The sequence below is a fragment of the Lepus europaeus genome, chromosome 13, assembly GCF_033115175.1.
Source record: "Lepus europaeus isolate LE1 chromosome 13, mLepTim1.pri, whole genome shotgun sequence".
Lineage (NCBI taxonomy): Eukaryota > Metazoa > Chordata > Mammalia > Lagomorpha > Leporidae > Lepus > Lepus europaeus.
In genome coordinates, this window is record NC_084839.1 from 33146024 (window position 1) to 33169462 (window position 23439).

Below are 23439 nucleotides of genomic sequence, written 5' to 3' on the forward strand. Positions count from 1 at the left end.
GCCTCACTTGATGGTTTATACCATGGTTGAGAATAAACTGTCCTATATTTGCTTTGAAGCTCTGATTTATTTGATGTTAAATGTTTCCATGAGTAAATAATCCCAAACTGAAGCATTGGGGAAATTTGGACTATTTTAGAATGTTCTGCTTTTTAGATCAGTTTTCAGGAAGGGACTATATGGACACTACCTGCGCTGTTATATTGAGGAGCTACAGTAAGATCTCACAAGAAGTTTATGGGCTGGATTGAGACATTTCTATAAAAGTTCTAGGCACATAAAAACTGGTCAGTACTTACTGATTCTATCATTGATTAGATGCTCAAGTCTTATATTGAAAGTAGATGGATTCTGATTATAATTCATGACTGAGTGGAAAACATGAGCACAGATTAATCATACCAATAATTTTATAAAATATTTTCATTATTATGTCTATAGGATTTCAGTATGACCAAGTTAAAAAATTGTTTTTTCCACTTATAAAAGAAAAGTAGCTATAAAAAATATATATTTTGTATGTAAGAAATACGTAAGCAGGGAAAATATACAAAAGAAAAATCATAATTCTACCATTGGCATAACATATTGGCATATTGTTTGGTTATTTCTCTTTGCATATATTTTAACTTTGTTAGAATAATTCTTTAGGTTAGAGCTGAGGCCAGGTAATTTTAAAATCTTCTACATATCATTTGTAATAGATGCTTAAGTTTCCTCTCTTATTGGGATATTTATATATTTCATATATATATTTATAAATATATTTATATATTTCATTATTTCCAGATTGCCATTAGAAATGCTGTAATGAGCATTTTTTACATAAATCTTCTTCCATATGTCTTCTTATAATGGGATATATTCCTATAGGTGTATTTTTTTTGGTTGAAGGATATACATGTTGCTAAGGCTCTCAAAACATTATACCAAGTTGTTGTCTAGAACAGCTCCACCTGCTTTGAATTCCTCTACAGTGCGCAGAAATACAGTAATCCCAAATCCCTGCCAGGATTAAGTGCAATCTTGTGTTCCATACTCACTGATATGATCCTGAGAAATGTCTCTCATTTTGCTTTAGATGCATTTTTATCATTAGTGAGTTTGAACATTTCAAGTTTATCCATTTGCATTTTTCCTACCTGTAAATTATGAGTCTGATCCATTTTTAATTAGATTTTGAAACTAATTACATCTCAGATATCTTAAATGATTGTCACACTAACGAAGAAGAGAAAGAATGAAATGGGAGAAACTTTTTATTTGAAAACTAATCTTAATATTTAATTTGCTTTGAAATTATAAACACTGAGAAGAAAGAACAGATCTTATGTTATTCAAAACTGGAACCATGGATTTTAAAAGACTGAATGAAGCATTGTGCAGAGTTGATAAACTCTATGGCCTTAAAACTTTGGATCCTAGACGAACGTCACCAAAGCTTCTAGATACTAATGGCCTAGATAATTCACTTCTCTTATGGAAGGGACCGGCTTTCAGACCTGTGCTTGCTTCATACTTTGCAGTGAGCGTCAGGCCATCCAGCCCAGTGCTCTGTCACACTTCCTAGGAAAATAAACATAAGACTGATTTTTTCCTCACCCAAGTTCATGCAATTCGCCATTTGCAATGTCGCAAGGGTGATGTTGCTGGTGAGGGCTGCAGCTTTGCTCCAGGGCACATGTGCAGACCTTGCTGACCAGCCCCGCCCCTGAGGAGCGGTTTCTGGGGCGGTTTAATGAACGCGCACCCAAGCTGAGGGGACAGCCTGTGTGTGCCACCGAAAATGACGACCTTCTTAACCACTGCAGTAAAACTGCACCCAAGTCTACATGCTTTCAGCCTGGAGGGTCCCAGGCAAGCAAACACCAGTGACGGGGTGGTCTCACTGAAATATTTATAGTCCTAATGATAGGACTCACAAACCACTGGCCACAGACACCCAGGTCCAGAAGGGCGGTATCTGATTTTCCCCCAACATTTGACTCCAAAATTTATTATTTCACTTACTCCCTCTATTCACATCCTTATTTTTTTTCTATATATTTATTTGGCAATTGTTCTAAAAAATATTCTAGGATATTTATTTTTGCATATAAAATAAAAATACGGTCTTTGTACTGAGTTAAATGACACAGAGACTACTATAAAAATTAGACCTCCAAGACACTCTTACCCACCCAAACCCCAGAAGTAAACAACACCTAAAAATGTCTGCCTTCATTCTACTTGGCTGGACTTTTGGGTCTCACTCAGTTCCCTTTTGTGCTTCTCTTCTTGTAGGACGTGGTATGTCTACTGCCCAGGCCTCAGCTAAGGCTAGGAGTCAAGACTGGGGAAAACTGAGTGGCCGCATCACTGGCACAGATTAGCCAGGGTCTGGCTCTTTGGGCAGCTGTCACAAACTGCCATAGACTGGGAGGCCTATAATCAACAGAGGTGTATTTCTCACAGTTCTGGGACCTGGGGCATCCAAGATCAAAGGGCTGGCAGATTCAGTGTCTGGTGAAGGCCTATTCCTGGTTCACGGACAGCCATCTTCTCACTGTGTCCTTACATGACAGAAGGCAGCAGCTATCTGGGGTTTAAGTAAAGCACTAACTCCATTCACGAAAGTTCTGCCCTCAGAACACAGACATCTGCCAAAGGCTCCAGCTCCTACACCACCTTGGGGGTTAGGATTTCAACATACGGATTTGAGGGGACATGAACATTCAGTCTACAGCAGCTAGATAAAGAAAACATTTTCTTAGTCTGTTAAAATCTTGGACACTACCGGAAATTTCATAAATCATTTCTCTAAATTTTTAATTAACATGCTATGTAATTTTAATGCATATCTTGAACATTGAGCATACGGAAACAGAGCATTTGAAATAGACTTTTGGGGGCCAATGTTGTGACACTGCAGGTTAAGTCACAGCCTGTGCATCCCATATGAGTGTAGTTCAAGCCCCAGCTGCTCTGCTTCTGATTTAGCTTCCTGCTAATGCACCTGGGAAAGCAGCAGATGATGGCCCAATATCCATGCGAGGTCCAGATGTTGTACTACTACATTTTTTATTATACACTATCTTGTCACTTTTACATTTCTTGAAGAAGTAAATTGTAATTTTAAATCTTAAAAAAGAAAAAATAAATCTCTTAAAAAGTTTTCTTAAATACTTGATGGCACTGACTCTTTTCCTTCAAAAAAGGTTCCAATTCAAGAACTCTTAAGTTTATACTAAATTGAGTACTTATGGCCTCTTGAAAAACAAACACATGAACTTAGAAGTCAAAAGCCTATTTTTTTTTAGCACGGATTCCTTTAAGATTTATTTATTTAGAAGGCAAGATTACAGAGAGAGGGAGGGAAGAAAAGAGAGAGAAACCGATCTTCCATCCACTGGTTCACTTTCCAAATAGCCACAAAGGCCAGGGCTATCTGGGCAGGAGCCAGGAGCCTGGAATTCTGTCCAGGTCTTCTGCAAGTGTGCAAGGACCCAAGCACTTGGGCCATCATCTGCTGCTTTCCCAGGTGCATTAGCAGGGAGCTGGACCAGAGTAGAGCAGCTGGGACTTGACACTACGCTCACATGGGATGCACAGGCACTGACTTAACCTGCAAGGAAACAATGCTGGCCCCAAAAGCCCATGTTGAATGAGCTCTTTCCCCACGCTCAATGTTCAGAGTCCCGACTGCACCCAGAAAGTGAGTTTCTCACAAAAATGGCTGATTGCAGGGAAAGCAGTGCCACCTTTGGGTGGGTGAAGTGGAAGAACACCTGGACGGGAGGGCAGAAGAAAGGATTGACTAACATTTTAAAAGGAAAAACTGCTTTTCTGTCTACTGGTGGACTTAACATAATTATACAGAATCAGCATTTTCATACATGGCAAATAAAAAATTGCTATAAACATTTTCAAAGATGTATCAAAATTTTAAATAGGTGTAAATATTAGACAAGAAATTCCATTTGGAAATTTATTTTAAAGAAACAATGGGGGCCTGCACTGTGACGCCAGCCTGTGACGCTGGCATCCCACATGGGCGCCAGTTCAAGTCCTGGCTGCTCCACTTCCCATCCAGCTCCCTGCTAATGCACCTGGGAAAGCAGCAGAAAATGGTCCAAGTTCTTGGGCCCCTGCACCCACATGGGAGACCCAGAAGAAGCTCCTGGCTCCTGGCTGCCAATTGTTATGGCAATTTGGGGAGTGAACCAGCAGATGTAAGATTGATCTGTCCTGTCTGTCTCTCTCTGTCTCTCTCTTTTTCTCTCTCTGTAACTCTTCCTGTCAAATAATAAATAAATAAATCTTTTTTTAAAAAAAGAAATAATAATAATAGATCTGTGCAAAGATGAAGTTATTTATATTAAGTGGAGGATTGGCTAAAATGCATCCAGAGAATGTAATGCTTTGTAGGCAGTTAAAACTATGGTGAAAAGAACATTTAATGACAAGTGTTGGAATATACTCTTAAGTAAAGTAGAAGTGAGAAAACATTGTCAACAGTATGAGCGTGATCAAATGTCTGGCTCAAAGCCTCTGTGTGTGTAAGCACTGTGGTACAGGGGTTAAGTCAGAGCTTGGGATGCCCACACCCTGTACCAGCGTGTATGGTTTGAGTTGTAGATACTCTATGCTTTCCTGTCTACCTTCCCAATGATGCCCCTGGGAGGCAGCACAAAATGGCACTAGGACTTGAGTCACTGCCATCTACATGGGAGACCCAAATGGAGTTCCAGGCTCCTGGCTTCAACCTGGCCCAGGCCTGACTATTGTGGCCATTTGGGGAGTGAGCTAGTAGATGGAAGATCTTTCTCTCTTTCCCTCTTTCTCTCTCTCTCTCTTTCTCGCTATGCCTTTCGAATAAATAAATAAAAATCTCTTTTTAAAAAAGGATCCATGTGAACACATACACATGTGCAGAAAAAGTCTAGAAAGTATTCTACTCTTGTGTTCATCAATATTTCCTGCACTGTTTTGTGTGGCCTTTATATTTTTTACTTGTATTATTTTTGTGATATATTACTTTTGTAATATTACTTTTGTAATAAAATAGCATGTATTATTTTTGTAATAAGAAGAGAACATGTATTACTTTTGTAATAAGAAGAAAAATAGCCAGCATTACTTTTTAAAAACACAAGGCTCAACTTCATCTTATGCACTTGAAGAGGAACTGGTAACATGACTTGAAATTAAAAAGCATGAAGACTTCCCCATTCTTCACTTGGAAACACACCTCCTGAAAACCAGCTATGCCCAAGTACTGTGTAAGGTTCTGCTCTTGTGTCTGAGGAGGAAGCCCATCCACCTGCACTTGGTCTCAACTGGGCACAGAACCAGAACCACTCAAGTAGACCACCAAGGGGACGCTCAGGTCACTCCTGTGACGGGGCTCCCCACTCCTCCCTCTGTGTCTTCCTTTCCCGGGCAGCCTCACATCTGAGACTTTCTACATATCCCTCCATCCACACACACACACACACACACACAATCCCTACAGTTCCCTCGTGGGAAAGTGGCCATGTGCAAACCAACTGTGGAACAGAGGACAGGACACAAGGAGGTACTGGGTGCCTCTCCTAGGGCCAGGAAAATCAGTGGCTTTCTCCAGGCTCACCTTTCAGGACAGCATGGAGCCAACGTTGTGATACACCAGGTCAAGCTACTAAGTGTAAGGTTGACGTCCCATATCAGAACACTAGTCTACATCCTGGCTGCTCTGCTTCCAATCCAGCTCCCTGCTGACCCCCTGAGAAATGAGCAGAAGATGGCCTAAGTACTTGGGGCCCTGCCTCTCATGTGGGAGACCCAGATGGAATTCCTGATTCCTGGCTTCAGCCCATCCAGCACCAGCCATCGCCACTATTTGGAGAGTGAGCCAATAGATAGGATAGCTCTTTCTCTGTCTCTCCCTCTCTCTCAAATAAACAAAATTTTAAAAATTTTAAAGGAAAAGTATCCAAGAGGTATTTTTGAAAGAACCTCTCAGCAGGGGCTACAAAGAGTTATACAGACTACATATATATGACCTCCCCAATCTTAATACATAGGGAAAATTAATGCCACCAGTAGCAATATTTTATGGATACTCAAAGTAAATATAAGGGATAAGAGAGAGAAAAGGTGAAATAAATTGATTGGATTTTCTATTTTCTTCATGCAGTTTTACTGGTGACCGGAATACATTCAAATAAAGAAATGGCAAAGAAGATTAAAAGGCCCAAGTTCAGTAAGTAAAATTCTCATTCCTCACTGGTATGAGGTTGTGTCTTCCACGTGGAGGGTTGTTGTACTTGTTTCAGATAATTCAGAAGGTAGATATTCGCTTTGTCTTGTTTTGTTTTTGTCTTTATCGCAAGTGTTTGCACTCCAGTGATGAGACTTCCTCATTACACCCCTTTATTCCAAAAAGCCTTTGAGAGCATCCTGAGTGTACGGTAAAGGCACGTGGTTCCACAGCACCAGGGAAGTTTGACTACAAAGAGCAAGCAACACTGTGCCCCTGGCCTAGGCTGGACCAGATATTTCCCGGCCATTGAAATTTTGCCTCAATTCATATACCCCACAATTCAGTCATACAAATGTCCAGTAAACCTGCCTCACGTTCCAGAATTCTCTGAGATCAGAAGGTAAATTTCACACAGATGCTTAGGAGATTTCACACCCATCAATAGAAAGAGAAAAAATAAGTTTCACTTTTGGGTAATACACTAGTTAAGATTACATACCGAAAATCTAAAATAATTGTCCATTATATAACATAAAAGTTTCTTTTTCTCCACTATAAACAGAGTCAGTCAGGGCTTTTATGGGAGATTCACAATCTTGCGGGACCCAAACTTCTGTCTTACAATTCAGCCATCCTCAACATGGCTCCCAACTCATTGTCCAAAATGGCTGCCCTGGCCCCATCCATCACAACCACACTTCAGTCAGCAGGAAGTGATGAGGAAGGGCACATAGTCACTCCCTCTAAAGATACACCAAGACAGTTAAATAGACCACTGCTACTTAACCAACAGTACAGGAGAGCAGAAATGTCTTCATTTCACCCATCCCTATGCCTCACAAAAGAAAAGAATTCCATTAGTAACGAAGAATGGGTATTGGGAAGTAAATAGCAAGACAGGACACAGATGGAAAATCTCACTCTCAGATGCTGGGAGCACACGGGGAGATCTAGATGCAGATCCGCGGGCTTGATGGAGGCTTCAGTTAAGGTATGTCTATAAAGGACCATGAAAGAAAGGATTTAGACACAAACAATGTCCTGTGCTCCACAATTGAAACTTCCTTTATAGGTATTGAGAGGCCTTGAAATCAGCAACATTAATAATCTGAAATAAAGAGATTTGCTTTACACAACCACCCTGTATTCGTCTGCTGCTTTAAACCTTCCATGTGGGATTTCCTGTTGAAATGAGACCAAAAGGGCAGCCATCCACAGCCTCCTAGGCTGGAACACTAAAAAGGAATCAGTTGTTTATTTATTCCCGTCAGGAACAAGAGCCAAAAGAATCAGCCCTGGGGCAGATGTGTGTTCAAAACAATGATTGGGTTAATATGGAGACAAATGCACGCCCAAGTAGGAGTTCCCTTGGGCTGTTTCCAGTATCTTCATTAACTCTGTACAGAAATCACGAAAGGGCCAAGATTTCCATGACAACAGTTTTCACTGTGCGAAGTGACCCAAGGGCAAAGCTCTCAGAGATCTCAGAGGGATTACATTTCCGATATGCTACACTCTAGCCTTACTCTCAAACGTTCCCTCCCTCGTGATGCAGCACATTCAAATCAATAAAGGCAGGAGGTCTTTTCTGTAATGAGCAACTCTGGCGCAATCATTAACTAAGGAAAAAAGAGACAATGAAGGCATTAGGGTACTCCCAAATCTTACAGCTACCTGATTCTTGACCTTAGGAGTGTTCCCGAATCATCGTCCGCACTTGGAGGACAAGGGAACCTTCTTTTTTCTATTCCATATTGCCAGCCTGCTGGGGAAGGTGAATGATGGCAACACAGGCACGTCATTCACTTGACAAACTTCGCCGGATGCCAGCGAGTACGTAGGCACTGTGTTGGACACCCGGCTACAACAGTAATCCAGACGCTGACGGAGCTCACAATCTAGGGGCGGGGGAGCAAGACAAGCCAACAGGCAGTTACAGCGTTGGCATAAGTGTTAGGACAAGGGGAGCCAGAGATAGGCCAAGAGTGAGGAAAAGAAGCCGTGTCTCTTCAAGGGCTTCCGGAGGAAATGACATCACGGATCTCTGAAGGCCAAATAGGGACCAGCCAAGCCGCCACGGAGGGAGAAGTGTCACAGGCAGGGAGGACACATCACGCACAGGGCCTCGAGAGTAGAAAGAACTAAGAAGTAGCTCAAAATGGCTGAAATACAGGGCAGGAGGCGAATATGTTGAGGAAGAATGAGGAGAGAGAGAGAGAGAGAGAGAGAGAGAGAGATAAGACACTACCACCATGTTCAAGAATTCAGAATTTAGCATGAGGGCAATGGGAAATATCTCAGTACAAGCTATTTTGGTTGCTGTTAGCAAAAACCCAAAGCCAGGTCGGCGCCGTGGCTCACTAGGCTAACCCTCTGCCTGCGGTGCTGGCAACCCGGGTTCTAGTCCCGGTTGCCCCTCTTCCAGGCCAGCTCTCTGCTGTGGCCCGGGAGGGCAGTGGAGGATGGCCCAAGTGCTTGGGCCCTGCACCCACATGGAAGACCAGGAGAAGCACCTGGCTCCTGACTTCGGATCGGCACAGCGCACCGGCCATGGCAGCCATTTGGGGGGTGAACCAATGGAAGGAAGACCTTTCTCTCTGTCTCTCTCTCTCTCACTGTCCACTGCCCTCCCGGGCCACAGCAGAGAGCCAGACTGGAAGAGGGGCAACCGGGACAGAATCCGGCACCCCAACCGGGACTAGAACCCAGGGTGCCGCGCTGCAGGCGGAGAATTGGCCAAGTGAGCTGCGGCACTGGCCCAAAGCCAATTTTCTTAAATAAAAAAGGGGATTTGGGCAGGACAAGGGGTAGCTTGCAAGATCCAAGGCAGGAAGCATCACTGGAAGCCCCTGGGACTGCACCTGTATGCAAAGATGGTAGGAAACACCCCCACCGCATCCCCACCACCCACCCAAGACCGTGTCTCTCAGCCCTGACCCAAAATGCCTGGGAGAGAGAATCCAACTACATCAACCTTGGGCTGACAGGAGTATATTTTTACAACAGAAGTATTGTTCTGAGAGAAGAGTAAAATGCTTATAGCACAAAAAAGTTCCTTTGCACCAACATAGGAGAGAAGACGGAGGGCACCGATTGTTAGTGAGTAAGCATTCCAGGTTCCTATACCTGTCTAGGTAGCATGAAAGTGACAGCAACACCTGCAACAGAAATTCACGTAAATTTATCCAGGAAAGCAGAAGACAGAACCATTACAAGTTCTTTTGTTTTTCTGAGAGATAAATGATGGACCTTGTGTCTGTCTCTCTACACCTGCAGACCCCTGAGCTCATTCTAGAAGTCACTCTTTACAAGTCCAAGGATCACAAGGTCAAGGACCTTGCACTGTGAAGTCAAAAGGCCGGCTTTCTATCAGCCTGAGATTTGCAAGAACGTGCTCCGCCCGAGACAGTGGGGAGGCAATGGGCCACTCCTCTTCACTGAACAGAGAGCCTGCTCATTGCGCCCTTAGAGTTGGAACCTACCGTACTACGAGCAGTTTCAACCAGAAAGTAAACTTAAGAAAGCAAGGATCTAAAGAAATCTCAAGCCGGCGCCACAGCTCACTAGGCTAATCCTCTGTCTGTGGCGCCGGCACCCTGGGTTCTAGTCCTGGTTGGGGCACTGGATTCTGTCCCAGTTGCTCCTCTTCCAGGTCAGCTCTCTGCTGTGGCCAGGGAGTGCAGTGGAGGATGGCCCAAGTCCTTGGGCCCTGCACCCCATGGGAGACCAGGAGGAACTCAAGCACTTGATTCACCTGCTACGGCCTTAGCAGGAAGCTGCTCAGAAGCAGAGTAGCTGGAACTGGAACAGGACTCCAATGTGGGATGTTCTTACCACACCACAATGCCTGCCCAGCATGGAGAGCTCTTGATTTAGGTGTGTTTATTTATTTATTTATTTGAAAGGCAGAGTTGCAGAGAGAGAGGGAAAAAGTCTTCCATCCACTGGTTCACTCACTCCCCAAATGGCCACCATGGCTGGAGTTGGGCCGATCCAAAGCCAGCAGCCAGGAGTTTCTTCTGGGTCTCCCATATGGGCGCAGGCACCCAAGAATTTGGGTCATCTTCTACTGCTTCCCCAGGCCATACCGGAGAGCTAGATTGGAAGAGAAGCAGCCAGAACTCAAAGCAGTGCCTATACAGGATGCCAGCACTGCAGACGGCAGCTCTACCTGCCACGCCACAGCGCCGGCCCCAAGCATGGAGGTTCTACAAAGGAGGAAAGCAAAGTTGAAAACAGTTGGCAGATTCTCACTGCTCTACTCCCCATATCGTTCATTCCACACTGCCATTTTGCTTTCATATGTACAGTTGTAGTTTATTCAAAATGCAACTGAATAATTTTATTCCACCATAAGTATGGTATTTTCCAAACCAAATGAAGTTTCATCTGCTAATTTCCTGGGGTACGGGTGGAATTCAAATTCCACAATTATTGGGGCTTCCCCCCTGGAAGGCTTATGTGATGTAGAAAGTTCAGAGAGGTCCTCCGAGAGGCTCAGTGTCCAAACCTGTGAGTTCATGAAAGGTGGGCAGCCACACTCTGTCCTGGAAGATGAGACCTTGGCAGAGCGGGGAGGCCCCACACCAAAGACGCCACCCCCGTGGGTCACAGCACCTGCTGCTGCAAGGCGGCGCACCCCAAGGCAGCTGTCAGGGGAACTACCCACCCGCTCCAGTCTTGGAAAATCATTTTCTCTCCATCAACCTTTGACCTGAAAGATCTGAATTCTCTCAAAGAAGGAGGGGAATAAGCACACGTTAAAAACAATCAATTCATCTGCTTTATCGCCCACAAAGAAGTTTACCTTTCTGCACTAAGGAGGGTCTTCACTTTATTTCATTTTCTTGATATCTTTGGAGCCACAGCTCTAACCTTCCCCAGAGGCACATCAGTGTTTAGTCAGCACAAACCTACTACTCAAGAGTTTCTAACAAATTGCCAAAATGTGGCTGCATTTTTATTGATCACGCAAGGCTACAAATAACGAATGAAGGATTCAAGTTCGTCATGTGCTTCTCCATAGGTAATCACAGTACTCAGTGAATTTTAAGGATTAACTTCATTGATGCTTAAGTTACACATTCAAAAAGACCTACTCCTCAATGGAGACTATCAGTCCACCCTGCAATAAACATATCAGGTGTTTCCACATACATGATGTTCACCAAAGTCTCTAACACAGTCTGCCTGGCAGAAGGTCTTGCTAGTTGGAAAGTTGTACAAAGTTTCAAGTTGTAAAATCTCATCAATGGCTGTTCTACCATAATGAAGTCCCAGAAGAGCCCCGGAAGTCTCTGTCCCAAAAGGCATCAGGTGAGATTAGCATCACACACATGAGAGCCATGATGGTTGGCTCCACACAACATGTTACTGGCTACCTGCCCCCCAGAAGTCTAGGACTTCAGTAAGCATCCCATATTGTTTCAGACAAAATAAACAGGACAGAGAGAAGCTTTTCTACACCCAACCCCTTCCCCCAAAACACACAAAATTAGGTTAGATTTCTCCTATGTGCACTGCATTACCTCTATCAAGCAGCAACTGCATACTGTTTTACAGTTTTTTTAAACAATGTTTTCCCAGCAAGTCCAAAAGCACCATGAAGATATAATTAGTGTTCATGGGATACTTGCTGGATGGATAGACAGACAAATGAGCAACAAGAAAACCCATTATAAAAGTAAGCAAAATGTGATAAATACTACATGAGGAAAAATAAGGAGTCTATCATAGGATTCACACTAACTTTATGACAATACACGAAAAATAAGTCGAATTTTACAGGCAGAGGTAGGTGGGAGGGTTTTCTAGGTGGCCTGAGTCCAGGATCTCAGGGAACAAGTGGAGAATGAGGTCAGAAACAGCGGGTGGCATGGTCCAGTTAAGTGTTGCAGAGTAACAATGCAGCTGGAAGTGGGTTAGGACTCACCAGGCTATGCCAATCAGAGAATGTTTTTCCCCTCACCATTTATTGGAGGATGAGGACTCCTGGGAGTTTTAACAGGAAATGTATATGATGAAGACAACAATCAGCAAAATAAATGAGAAGGAGACATTTTCCATAGGCAATGAAGCTACATTCTGAAATATTTCCATTACATTGGACTTTGTTGAAATAGACTTACCTTGGGGTGAAATGTACAACCTTTAATTCCCACATTTCTCTCCAATAACTTAACCTTAATAATTATTACTCATGGAAAAATTTTTGCAATCAACCTTGAAAGGATGGATGATTCCTGGACACACTGCCTTGGGCATGAGGAGGTCATAGTTCTGGGACTTGGTTAGTTAATGCCTTGGATACTGATGAAGAAAAACACAGCTCTGTAGTTGTGGGATTTGCTATAACATGCACACAGCTTCTTGGGAAGGTTCGCGTGTTGCAACTTGTAAGTAATCTCCAGTGTTTGCTCCCTTCTTAAACACCTGGGACCAACACCAGGGCTTCCTCCGTACAGACTGGTGTGTGTGCCCTTTCTCAGATCATGAGAAAGGAAGAGGATTAACTCTCTAGCCCTCCTTCTGACAGACAGATGAGAAGGAAGGCACACTGGCTCTGTGTTGAAGATTTTCAGTTGAGTTAATTCTATTGGGGCAATATTCAGAAGTAAAAGGAAAAAAACAGGGGAAATTATTACACTAGAAGAGTTGCCTTGTGTGTATTAAATGCACAGACGCATTCTCCCTCTCTCTCTCTCTCTTGCTCTCTCAGACACACACACAATCTGACATGTTCTGCATTTATCTACCATTGGTTGTCAGCAAATGCCTTGTTCAGCTTTTCATAACTATAACAAAATACCTGAAGCAAACTAACCTTACTTTAAAAAATGAAAGAAAAAGAGGCTTATTTTAGCTCATGGTTCTAGAGATTCAAAGTCCAACAGCATGACACAGGCTTTGGCAAAGGCTCTCCTGAACTGCATCACATCACAGCAGGAGTGCACATGTGTTTCTGTGTCTGTGTGGTCTCTTTCCCTCCCCTTATAAAAGCCACCAGAATTCAATCATGGGGGCTCCACCCTAATGACCTAATCTAATTTAATTGCTGCCCAAAGACCCCACCTCTAAACCCCAGAGTCAGATTACATTTCTACCCTCTTAATACCAATAACTTATGGCTTTGGGGTTTAAACTCCCACATGAATTCAGGGGACAAATCATATTCCAATGATAGCAGTGATCTTCCAGTTCAGAAAAGCCCTATAAGATTAGAGAAGCAAAAATTCAACTCATTCTCTTCCATTGTGCAACCAACTAGGAGGTGGAGTTGGCAATACTTCAGATTTATAGCCGGAAGGCCTAAATTCAAGTTGTGGCTCCACCACTCACTTGGCTCTTGAGTTTGAGAAAGTCAACTTACTTCTATGGAAAATGGGGACAATATGTTTTTTAGAGTTTTAAGGATCAAGTCAAAGATGTACATTAGGAACCCATGTAAAATAAAATAAGTTATTTTTAGAGACACAAACTTCTGTGGCTGCTGAAAAGCTGTGTTGTCAGAGGTGGGTTACTCTCCATCATCCAATCACGACCTCATCACTGTCCTGCTATGGAGTGTGGATGAAGGTATTCTCTCAACTCTTGCTAAAACTTAGATCAGAAGGACCAATATTTCTATACTTGCTGAAGTGCTTAACACTTGAGCTTGGAGTTCTCAGTTGAGACAAGTAACTTTTACTAGATTGGTCTTTAGGAAACTATTTCCATTGCATGCCCTGTTTTCCCCCAAATGTTGCTTATATAGATTCTTAAGAAATCTTTTACCATCAAGGCAGATATTTCTTTTACTCCCAAGCCTTCACATTTTCATGACAAGGTTTGGCTCAGGGATAAGTATGGTACAGCATTGATTTCAGACATACTGGAGTTCAAATCCAGCCTCACCAGTGACCAAAGTGATGATTCCATAGTCTAGAGGATGTCATCCCAGTGTCAGTCTGCCCCCAATGTTCCTAAGACATCAGATTAAATATGGGCAAAACCCAACTCTACAACTATTCAAATGTCTGGATCCCTCCCAGTGACTTCCGGAGGATCTGAGATTTCCTTTCCCACGACTTTCTCTTTCTGGCCACTCCCAAGTTGTCGTGGCCCTCCTGTCCTGACATGCCTTGTGGCTCAGCTCCTATATGGACTCCCACAAGAAATTCCCCTGCACCTGACATTTTGTCATATTTTGGACCTTTCATTATCAATTCTCAACATCAACAGAGGGAGACACCTCATGGGATGCAGCATCTCCCACCAGCATCTCACTCTATTCTCACCCCCTCTCTCCCATAAAATAAGCCCATTCCACAGAGACTTCAGCTGGCCTCTCACACAGAGGCCCTTGGAAACTTAGTTAGGGCTTGTCAAGACATTTCTTCTGAATAGAATAGTCACAGGCCTGCAAAGGGTTCTGGGGAAAACAACTGTTCAAGTATTGGTCAGCGGGAACTCTACATTCTGGTCCCTATTTGATGTGATCCCTGTCAGTGCCACAGATCTCATTATTACCTCTCTTCCCTTCACTCGCTGGCCTCCTGTATGTTCTTCAAACTGCCAAGCCCACTTTCACATCGCAGCTTTTGCCCCGGCCTTCCTTTTGCCTAGACAGTGCTTCTCCCAGGCCTTTGCTGGCTGGCAGCTTCTCAATATCTGTGATACAGTCGTGAAAGTGAAGACGACAGATGCTCTATGACCTTACAGACCCTCTAAAGGAGCCTGGACTCTTTACTACAAGAGCACTGAGACGTCAGTAAGTAGTACTGAGTAGAAGAATCACGAAATCCGATACCGTTTGTTGAACTATCACACTAGCTTCTCAATGGAGAAAGGATTGGAGCCACAGAGGTGCAGGGCACGGCGAGCGTGGAAGGAAGAAGGAAAGACAGAAGGCTCTCTGTTGACATCAGATGGGAAACATCTGTGACTCAGACCAAGGTAGAGGTAGAGCGAAATGGCAGATTGAGAAATAAAACGAGCAGGAGTTTCTAGTGGATGGGTTTAATCCATCCTTTCATTCATTCTCCACACATTCTATTAAACAGCAGTGAACAAAACAGACAAACATCCCCGGCCTTTTGGAGTTTATATTCTAATAGATGAATGCATATGGAACTGGACCTTGAAAAAGTAGTAGCAATTAGACAGATGAAACTGTTTCCAGGTATGAGAAATTATATAAGCCAAATGCACAAGACTATAAGCATTTAGAAGTATCAGGGAAGTGAACTGACAAGCCCAGAAGTTCTGCTTCTGCGGGACTATGAAAAGGCCTTAAGAATTTTGGAATTTTCCATAAAACCAACAAAAAACTATTGATTTTTTTAACAAAAACTCAATGAGATTAAAAACTATTTAAGCAAAAAAGAAATGGATGATTTGTCACTAAAAAGAAGTCACTACAAAGCAAGAGTTAAGATGACCTCTCATGGAACTTCAGGATCAAGGAGGGCACATTCATATTCAAATAAATGGTCATTTGTATTTTGTTAAACTATTTTTTGCACAATTCTCTTGAATTTAAGATTTACTCTCATTGAATAGCACAGTCCAATAAAATCAAGTTAATATTAAACTTTCCATTGCTTTTGTATTATAATAATTATTAACAACCTCATGGCTAACTTTACAAAGGCCCAATCTAATTGATAAGGAAACTTGATTTCCAGAATCACTGTGGCTTACCTGGGATCACTGAAAAGATGAATGGTAAAATTAGGACTACACAGCTTGGTTTGGCAGATACATAATCGGCTTATCATATGAGACCTCTCTCCCAATAGTCATGGCTATCAGCCCAGCCAGGAGAACCAAACCCTTTTTTGAAACATTTGCAACTCTGCCTCTAAGATTCTAACTTTGTATGAAAATAGTAGCCTGGACAATCCCAGCTTTCCATTCTGAGACAAGACTGTTTGCCCAGGAACCCTGTGACAGCCATATAGCAGTGACTAGTGCTGACGGTCAGTGCTATGGTTCCTATGTCTGGTTCGCAGGTGGCTCTCTTTACCCTGTGGCTGGTTCCCAGGGCCTCTGGGAAGAATCTTGGCAGAGTCTGAGACTCTACTAACGTGATCTCTGACATAAAGTAACCAAGAGAAGGCAAGGTAACCCTAAGGAATCACACAGGGAGCAGGTGCGGGCACAAAGGCAGGAGCAGAGCCTACACGAAGGGCCCACCGAGGCAGACCTGGGCTCCCAGATCCCCATGATGTGAACACAGGGTTTCCCTCACTGCCACCCTCACCGTACACTTGGGAAGGAATGAACAAGACATTGGTCTTATTTTCTCAAAGGCCTTCTGAGAATAAACTTCTGAGGATTTACAAATAAATTCTCACTTATTTGTGAGACACAGCATTCTCTGACTGCCTACTTGGGCATTTGCCCAATGTCTGCCTACTTCCTTCAGACCCAAGATGTGACCTGAGCTGCCTTAATTTTGGTTTATCCTCTTGAGGAAGTCTAATTTCCAGAGAAGAAGGGAAAGAGGGAGATATGAAAACTAATCTAAACAACAAAAGAATGAAAAAGGATATTCTAAGGAGTAAGCATTAAATATTCAACAACACTCAGGGGAGGGGCCAGTGCTGTGGCAAAGTAGGCAAAGCTGCCTCCTGTGGTGCCAGCATCCCATATGGGTTCTGCTTTGAGTCCCGGCTGATCCACTTCCGATCCAGCTCTCTGCTATGGCCTGGGAAAGCAGTGGAAGATGGCCCAAGCCCTTTGGCCCATGCACCTGTGTTGGAGACCCAGAAGAAACTCCTGGCTCCTGGCTTCAGATAGTCGCAATTCTGGCCATTAAGGCCATTTGGGTAGTGAAACAGCAGATAGAGGACCTCCCTCTCTCTGTGTGTAACTCTGACTTTCAAATAAATAAATAAATCTTTAAAAGAAAAAAATGGGGGAAATGAAAGGATAACTCATTTCATTTGGGCTGTAAGTGGATCTGTGGAAGATTCTTTGTCAGCCACAGGAAAAGAGGCTACTTCACACATACCTGGGTGAATACTGGGAAGAATAAGCCATGGTTTCTAGATACTTAAAGAAGAGTTGCTTTACCCAATGGAAATGAAATTGGCAAACAAACAAGCTGTCTGCACATTAATGTTTATTGCAGCTCAATTCACAATAGCTAAGACCTGGAACCAACCCAAATGCCCATCAACAGTACACTGGATAAAGAAATTATGGGACATGTACTCTATAGAATACTATATAGCAGTCAAAAACAATGAAATCCGGTCATTTGCAACAAGATGGAGGAATCTGGAAAACATTATACCGAGTGAATTAAGCCAGTCCCAAAGTGACAAATATCATATGTTCTCCCTGATTGGTGACAACTAACTGAGCATCAAAAAGGAAACCTGTTGAAGTGAAATGTACACTATGAGAAACAGTGATTTGATCAGCTCTTGTCCTGACTGTTGATGTACAATGTAATACTTTATCCTTTTCAGTATTTTTTTTGTTCTAGTACTATTGGTTGAACTCTGTAATTAACACACAATTATTCTTAGGTGTTCAAATTTTAACTGAAAAGTGATCCCTGTTAAATATAAGAGTGGGAATAAGAGAGGGAGGAGATGTACAATTTGGGGCATGCTTAATCGGACTTGCCCCAAATGGTGGAGTTAGAAACGTGCCAGGGGATTCTAATACAATCCCATCAAGGTGGCATGTACCAATACCATCTCACTAGTCCAAGTGATCAATTTCAGTTCACAATTGATCACACTGATAGGTCTAAGAGTCAAAGGGATCACACAAACAAGACAAGCATCTGCTAATACTGATAGAATCAAAAAGGGAGAGAAGGATCCATCATGGGAAGTGGGATACACAGCAGACGCATAGAATGGCAGATGTCCTAAATAGCACTCTGGCCTCAGAATCAGCCCTTAAGGCATTCGGATCTGGCTGAAGAGCCCATGAGAGTATTTTAGGCATGGAAAGCCAAGACACTCTGGCAAAAAAAAAAAAAGAAGAAGAAGAAGAAGACCTAAATGAAAGATCTCTGCAAGTGAGATCCCAGTGGAAAGAATGGGGCCATCAAAGAAGGAGGTACCTTTCTCTGAAGGGAGGAGAGAACTTCCACTTTGACTATGACCCTGTCGGAATAAGATCGAAGTCGGTGAACTCAAAAGACTTCCATAGCCTTGGCAACTCATGACGAGAGCCTAGGGAGATTACTGATGCCATAAACAAGAGTGTCAAATTGTTACGTCAACAACAGGAGTCACTGTGTACTTACTTCTCATGTGGGATCTGTCCTTAATGTGTTGTCCAATGTGAAGTAATGCTATAACTAGTACTGAAACAGTATTTTACACTTTGTGTTTCTGTGTGGGTGCAAACTGATGAAATCTTTACTTAATATATACTAAATCAATCTTCTGTATATAAAGATAATTGAAAATGAATCTTGATGTGAATGGAATGGGAGAGGGAGCAGGAGATGGGAGGGATGCAACTGGGAGGGAAATTATGGGGGGGAAGCCGTTGTAATCCATAAACTGTACTTTGGAAATTTATATTTACTAAATAAAAAATTTAAAAAAGGAGAATTGCGGGGCAAATGCTGTGGCGCAGTGGGTTAAAGCCCTGGCCTGAAGCACCAGAACCCCATATGGGCACCGGTTCTAGTCCCGGCCGCTCCTCTTCCAATCATGCTCTCTGCTATGCTCTGGAAAAGCAGTAGAGGATGGCTCAAGTCCTTGGGCCCCTGCACCTACATGGGAGACCCGGAGGAAGCTCCTGGCTCCTGGCTTAGGATTGGTGCAGCTCTGGCCGTTGCAGCCAATTGGGGAGTGAGCCATTGGATGGAAGACCTCTCTCTCTGCCTCTCCTCTTGCTGTGTAATTCTGACTTTCAAATAAATAAATAAATCTTTAAAAAAAAAAAGAGTAAGAGTTGCCAGAAAGATGCAAATGGGTTTTGCTGTCCGGTTGTAGACATTGCATTTTCCAGTGATTTGGGCCACTGCTTTGCAAAAGTTAATTAGTTCCTTCTCTCCAGTTTAATTTTCTATAAAAATCTCACAAATATTTGATCTTTAGCCACACTTTTCCATTGCTCCTTGTTTTCCAAAAACACATGAGCATATGTGGTTGATTTCACACACACACACACACATACACACCACACACACCCATGGGACAAATTAATGACTTAATCCATCAATTGTGCCAATCCAGTGGGGGTACAGAAAAAGTAGATCTTATTTGAAATATTTCCCAGCCCTTTATTTTAAAAATAAAAGACAACAACAACAACAACAAAAACAAATACTCACTAATGAAGGGGGTGGAGGAGCATTGATTAGCAAGAAACAAAATGTTCCCATATGATGTTTTCTCTTGTCTTTTTAAAAAACCCTACTGTATGCCCTGGTGCACCCTGACGTCTTTCAATAAGTTTGATTGTTTTGTCATATTCATACAATAAGCTTCCAAACATAGCTTCTTTCACTCAACCCCGAAGATTCTGCTGGGCTGCCAGGAGATCTAAAATCTCACAGTGCCAAGGTCACATCAAGATGTGATCCCAGTTCTACAACTTGTCACCTCCCGTTTTGAAGATCTAAAAACCACGAACAAGAAATCTTTTTTTAAGGGAGGAGATGCATTTGGAAGTAGAGAAGGAATCTGGGGAAAGGTAGGAGAGTTCAACACATTCAGTTATACCCACAGCTCAATTAACTCACTTGAGACACTGTTTTGGAATCGTCAGCCAAGAAAAGTCTTTAAAAAAAAAAAAGTACTGAGATTGGCAATAGTAAGCACAACCTTGAGCATCAGAGTTTACAAGAATGGATGATAAAATAATAATAATAACCTTGGTGAGACGGCAACATTTGGTGGGGAGACCCAAAGCTATTTTAAGCATGGTGCTCCACTTCTTAGTGTAGACCGCAAATTGTGATCAGACTCAGCCCGGTGGTTAGCAGGAGGAGCTCCAGGCTGGCCCAGCCCTGAGTGACAAAGAGGGTTGGGAAGGGTGTTTAAGAAAAGAGCAAGGAGTCCTAACTTCACATCTCTCTCCTTACTGAATGAAATGAAGCTCTGCTCATGCAGGTACCTAAGGGTTAAGGAAAGAATGTGCTTTCTGGATACAGCTGGAAGTTATTAACAACTCTGAGGCCATCTCAGTAACTGAGTTAGAGGGTGGGTGGCCTGGCAGAGCTCCTGGATCCAGGCATGTAATCACAGACTCTTAGCACAGGGTGGGGTTTTATTTCTACCTCCCACCCAATGTAGAAATCTCCTCTCATGTCCACTTCCACCACCAGCCATTCACTGCTTTACAAGGCAGCCCATTTCTTCAAGGGCAACTTCAATTCCTAGAAAGTACTTGGCAAAATTTGCTTCTATAGAAAGTCTATCCTTTAAGTGCTAGCTCAGCCCTCTGGGTCATAGCACACAGCTGCTCTACTTACGAATTAAGCTATCTTTTGCCTCATGGCCAAGTGACCCATTTCTGCCAGCCATCTCCCCCCATGTGGTGGTTTCCAGATGCCTCCTGAGCCCATGCGCTTTTTTTTCTTAGTGTTTTTATGTATTTTGTTTATTTGAAAGGTAGAGACAGACAGCTTCCACCCACTGATTCACTTCCCAAAAACAATGACCAGAGCCAGAAAATCAATTCAGGTCTCCCACATGGGTGGCAAGGACCAAGTACTTGAACCATCACCTGCTGCCTCTCAAAGTGTGCATTAATAGGAAGCTGAAATCAGCAGCAGAGCCAGAACTCAAACCCAAGCACTCCAATATGGGATGCAGGTGTTCCAAGAGGTGTGGGAACCCCTGTGCCAAATACCTGCCTCCCTCTTTACTCTTTGGACTGCTCACGTTTGAGAGTCCTTCACAGGAGAGGGACCCAGCACTGAACACACTGCCAGCTTCAAGGGCACCAGGAGACCTATGTGACCTCCTCACTCAGAAGTTTTTGAGGGAAGGGCTTTGCAAGGATGCAACAGCTCTGCCCAGTTTCTGTCACCAGGGCATTTGTTCCACCTCATGCCCAGGCAAACCTCCCCGCTGGAGACCACCGGCCTGGGTAGCAGGGATGAGGCCCAAAGATTGGGAGGCCACGTGAATGTACTGCCCCTGCCTGCTTAGCTTTCCACCAACTGTGGGAAAAGATCACTTCCTGGGGTGACCCCAGATCTGGACCCAGAGGAATCTCTAGGACCAAACCAAAGGTCACATTCACCGTATGTCCCTGTGTCCAAAGCCTTTCCATTGCATCCCACATCCCCCATCCTGCCTTCTGGCCCTGGCCCTATCCATCCACACACTCCCACCAGGCTCCAACATGGAGCCTCAGGCCAGCAGGCCAACCTGTTCCAGTCCCTCAGATCCAAGGCCCAGGATCCCCTCTTCTGCCCTTCCTGGACTAATTTTCCTTCCTCCTTTGGTTGTCTGAGAGTTTTCTCTTTTCCTGGGCTAGCTGCAGAGCATCTCACAAGCCAGTACTCTCCTGCCACTGACTCAAGATTCCATGTCTGGTCCCTGGTGGTAGTTCATTTCCCAGAATTCTCAATTTTTAATTAATTGATTGTCTACATAAGCACAGGAATTAGCCTTTTGTTTTTGCCCTCAGCAGATTAAATGCAATGGCTGGCCACTGTTGTTCACTTGGTCTGAGGAATGTCCTAATTATAGCTTTGCTTTCATTATATGGACAAGATGTGGGGTCAGCCCGAACTCTGACTTTTAGAGATTAAGTAAATGGACAGTCGTGACCTAATGGAGTCACCTCATATCTAAGCTGATATGGCAAGGTGTAATTTTGACCTCATCTTATATTCCCAGCTGTGCCTCAGATCAACTGTGATGTCAAAGCTGGAAAGATAATCAATCCCGAGTTCATTGTGAAGTGCCCAGCAGGCTGCCAAGACCCCAAATACCACGTTTATGGCACTGACATCTATGCATCCTACTCCAGTGTGTGCGGTGCAGCAGTGCACAGGTGGGTAGCTCGGAGCTGCTTCAAAACTAGCAATCAGGGTGCTGGCAGGGAGCACTCTGTGCAGGCTCTCTGTATTTAGCAAGCAAAATTGTACAAATTTAACTAAGCAGGCTGCATTGTATTTGACAACCCTACCCCGTAGGGGTGACCCAGAAGCTGGGAGTGAGAAAGAATGAGAGACTCCTCGTTACATTTTCACAGGGAGGGGAAAGGATTTTATTCTTCATGTTCACAACCAGGAAACCACAGTTCTTAATGATGCAAAGCTGAACAAGGGGAGAGTGGAGGTGTAACCAAGGGAGCCCCTGAAGTTCAGACAAAGGAACCTATCTCACAGCTATGGTGATGGCCTGGAGACAAAGGGAAGGTGAGGAGGGTGACAGGTGGCACGGCTTGGCCAGCAGCTGGTCTGGCATCCAGGAAGGAGGGCAGTAGGTTTGATATGCTTTGGACCTAGTCACTGCCTCAATGAGGAGAGGTAAATGACCTTCTCAGAAGCCTCAGACCTAGCTTGTTTGTTTGTAGTAAAAACATTGAGAGATGCATGTCTACTTAATAGCTTCGGTAATAAGGCGACTGTATGTGCAAAGCACTTGGCTTCTGTTGTGTGGTTATTGTATTGAATCCTCACAAGCTGTATTTACAACTGCTATGCACGTATCTTTTAAAAGGTTTACTTATTTGAAAGGCAGACTAACAGAGCAAAAGGGAGAGAGACAGAAAGAGAGAGAGATCTTCCATGTGTTGGTTTACTTCCCAAATGGCTAGAACTTCATGCTGGTCTCCCACTTAGTAAGGGCTATAGCACTTGGGTCATCTTTAACTGCCTTCCCATTGCATTAGCAGAAAACTGGATCAGAAGTAGAGCAGCTGGGACTCAAACCAACAGGCCAATATAGGATGCTGGTGTCACAAGCAGTTACTTAACCTGTTGTGCTACAAAGCCAGCCCCATTATGCATTTATCTCTAAAATGCAACAAGGTTGAATAGCTTCTCTATAGCCACAGTATTACAAAGTACTGGAGCAGGGACTCAAACCCAAGTCCAGCTGACTGCAGCACCTGCTCTCCTAACCACTGCCTTCCGTGTTTCCTAGGAGGATCAGAACCACAAGAGTAAATCTGATCTCACCAACTATGTAATCAAAACAACAAGTAAGCAAGGCAGGCATCTGGTGCAGTGGTGAAGATGCTAGTTGGGTTGTCTGAAGCCCACACTGGAATGCCTGGGTTTGATTCCCAAC

The 23439-nt window shown here is 43.5% G+C and overlaps 1 protein-coding gene across 1 annotated transcript in view; it reads left to right on the forward strand.

Moving 5' to 3' along the window:
* Positions 1 to 23439, forward strand: part of VIT (vitrin) — a 112103-nt gene that overhangs the window by 25443 nt on the left and 63221 nt on the right. The window contains exons 3-4 of the mRNA XM_062210178.1: positions 6158 to 6223; positions 22039 to 22195. Of these exons, the coding sequence (XP_062066162.1) occupies positions 6158 to 6223; positions 22039 to 22195 (223 nt within the window). The remainder of the gene's footprint in view (positions 1 to 6157; positions 6224 to 22038; positions 22196 to 23439) is intronic.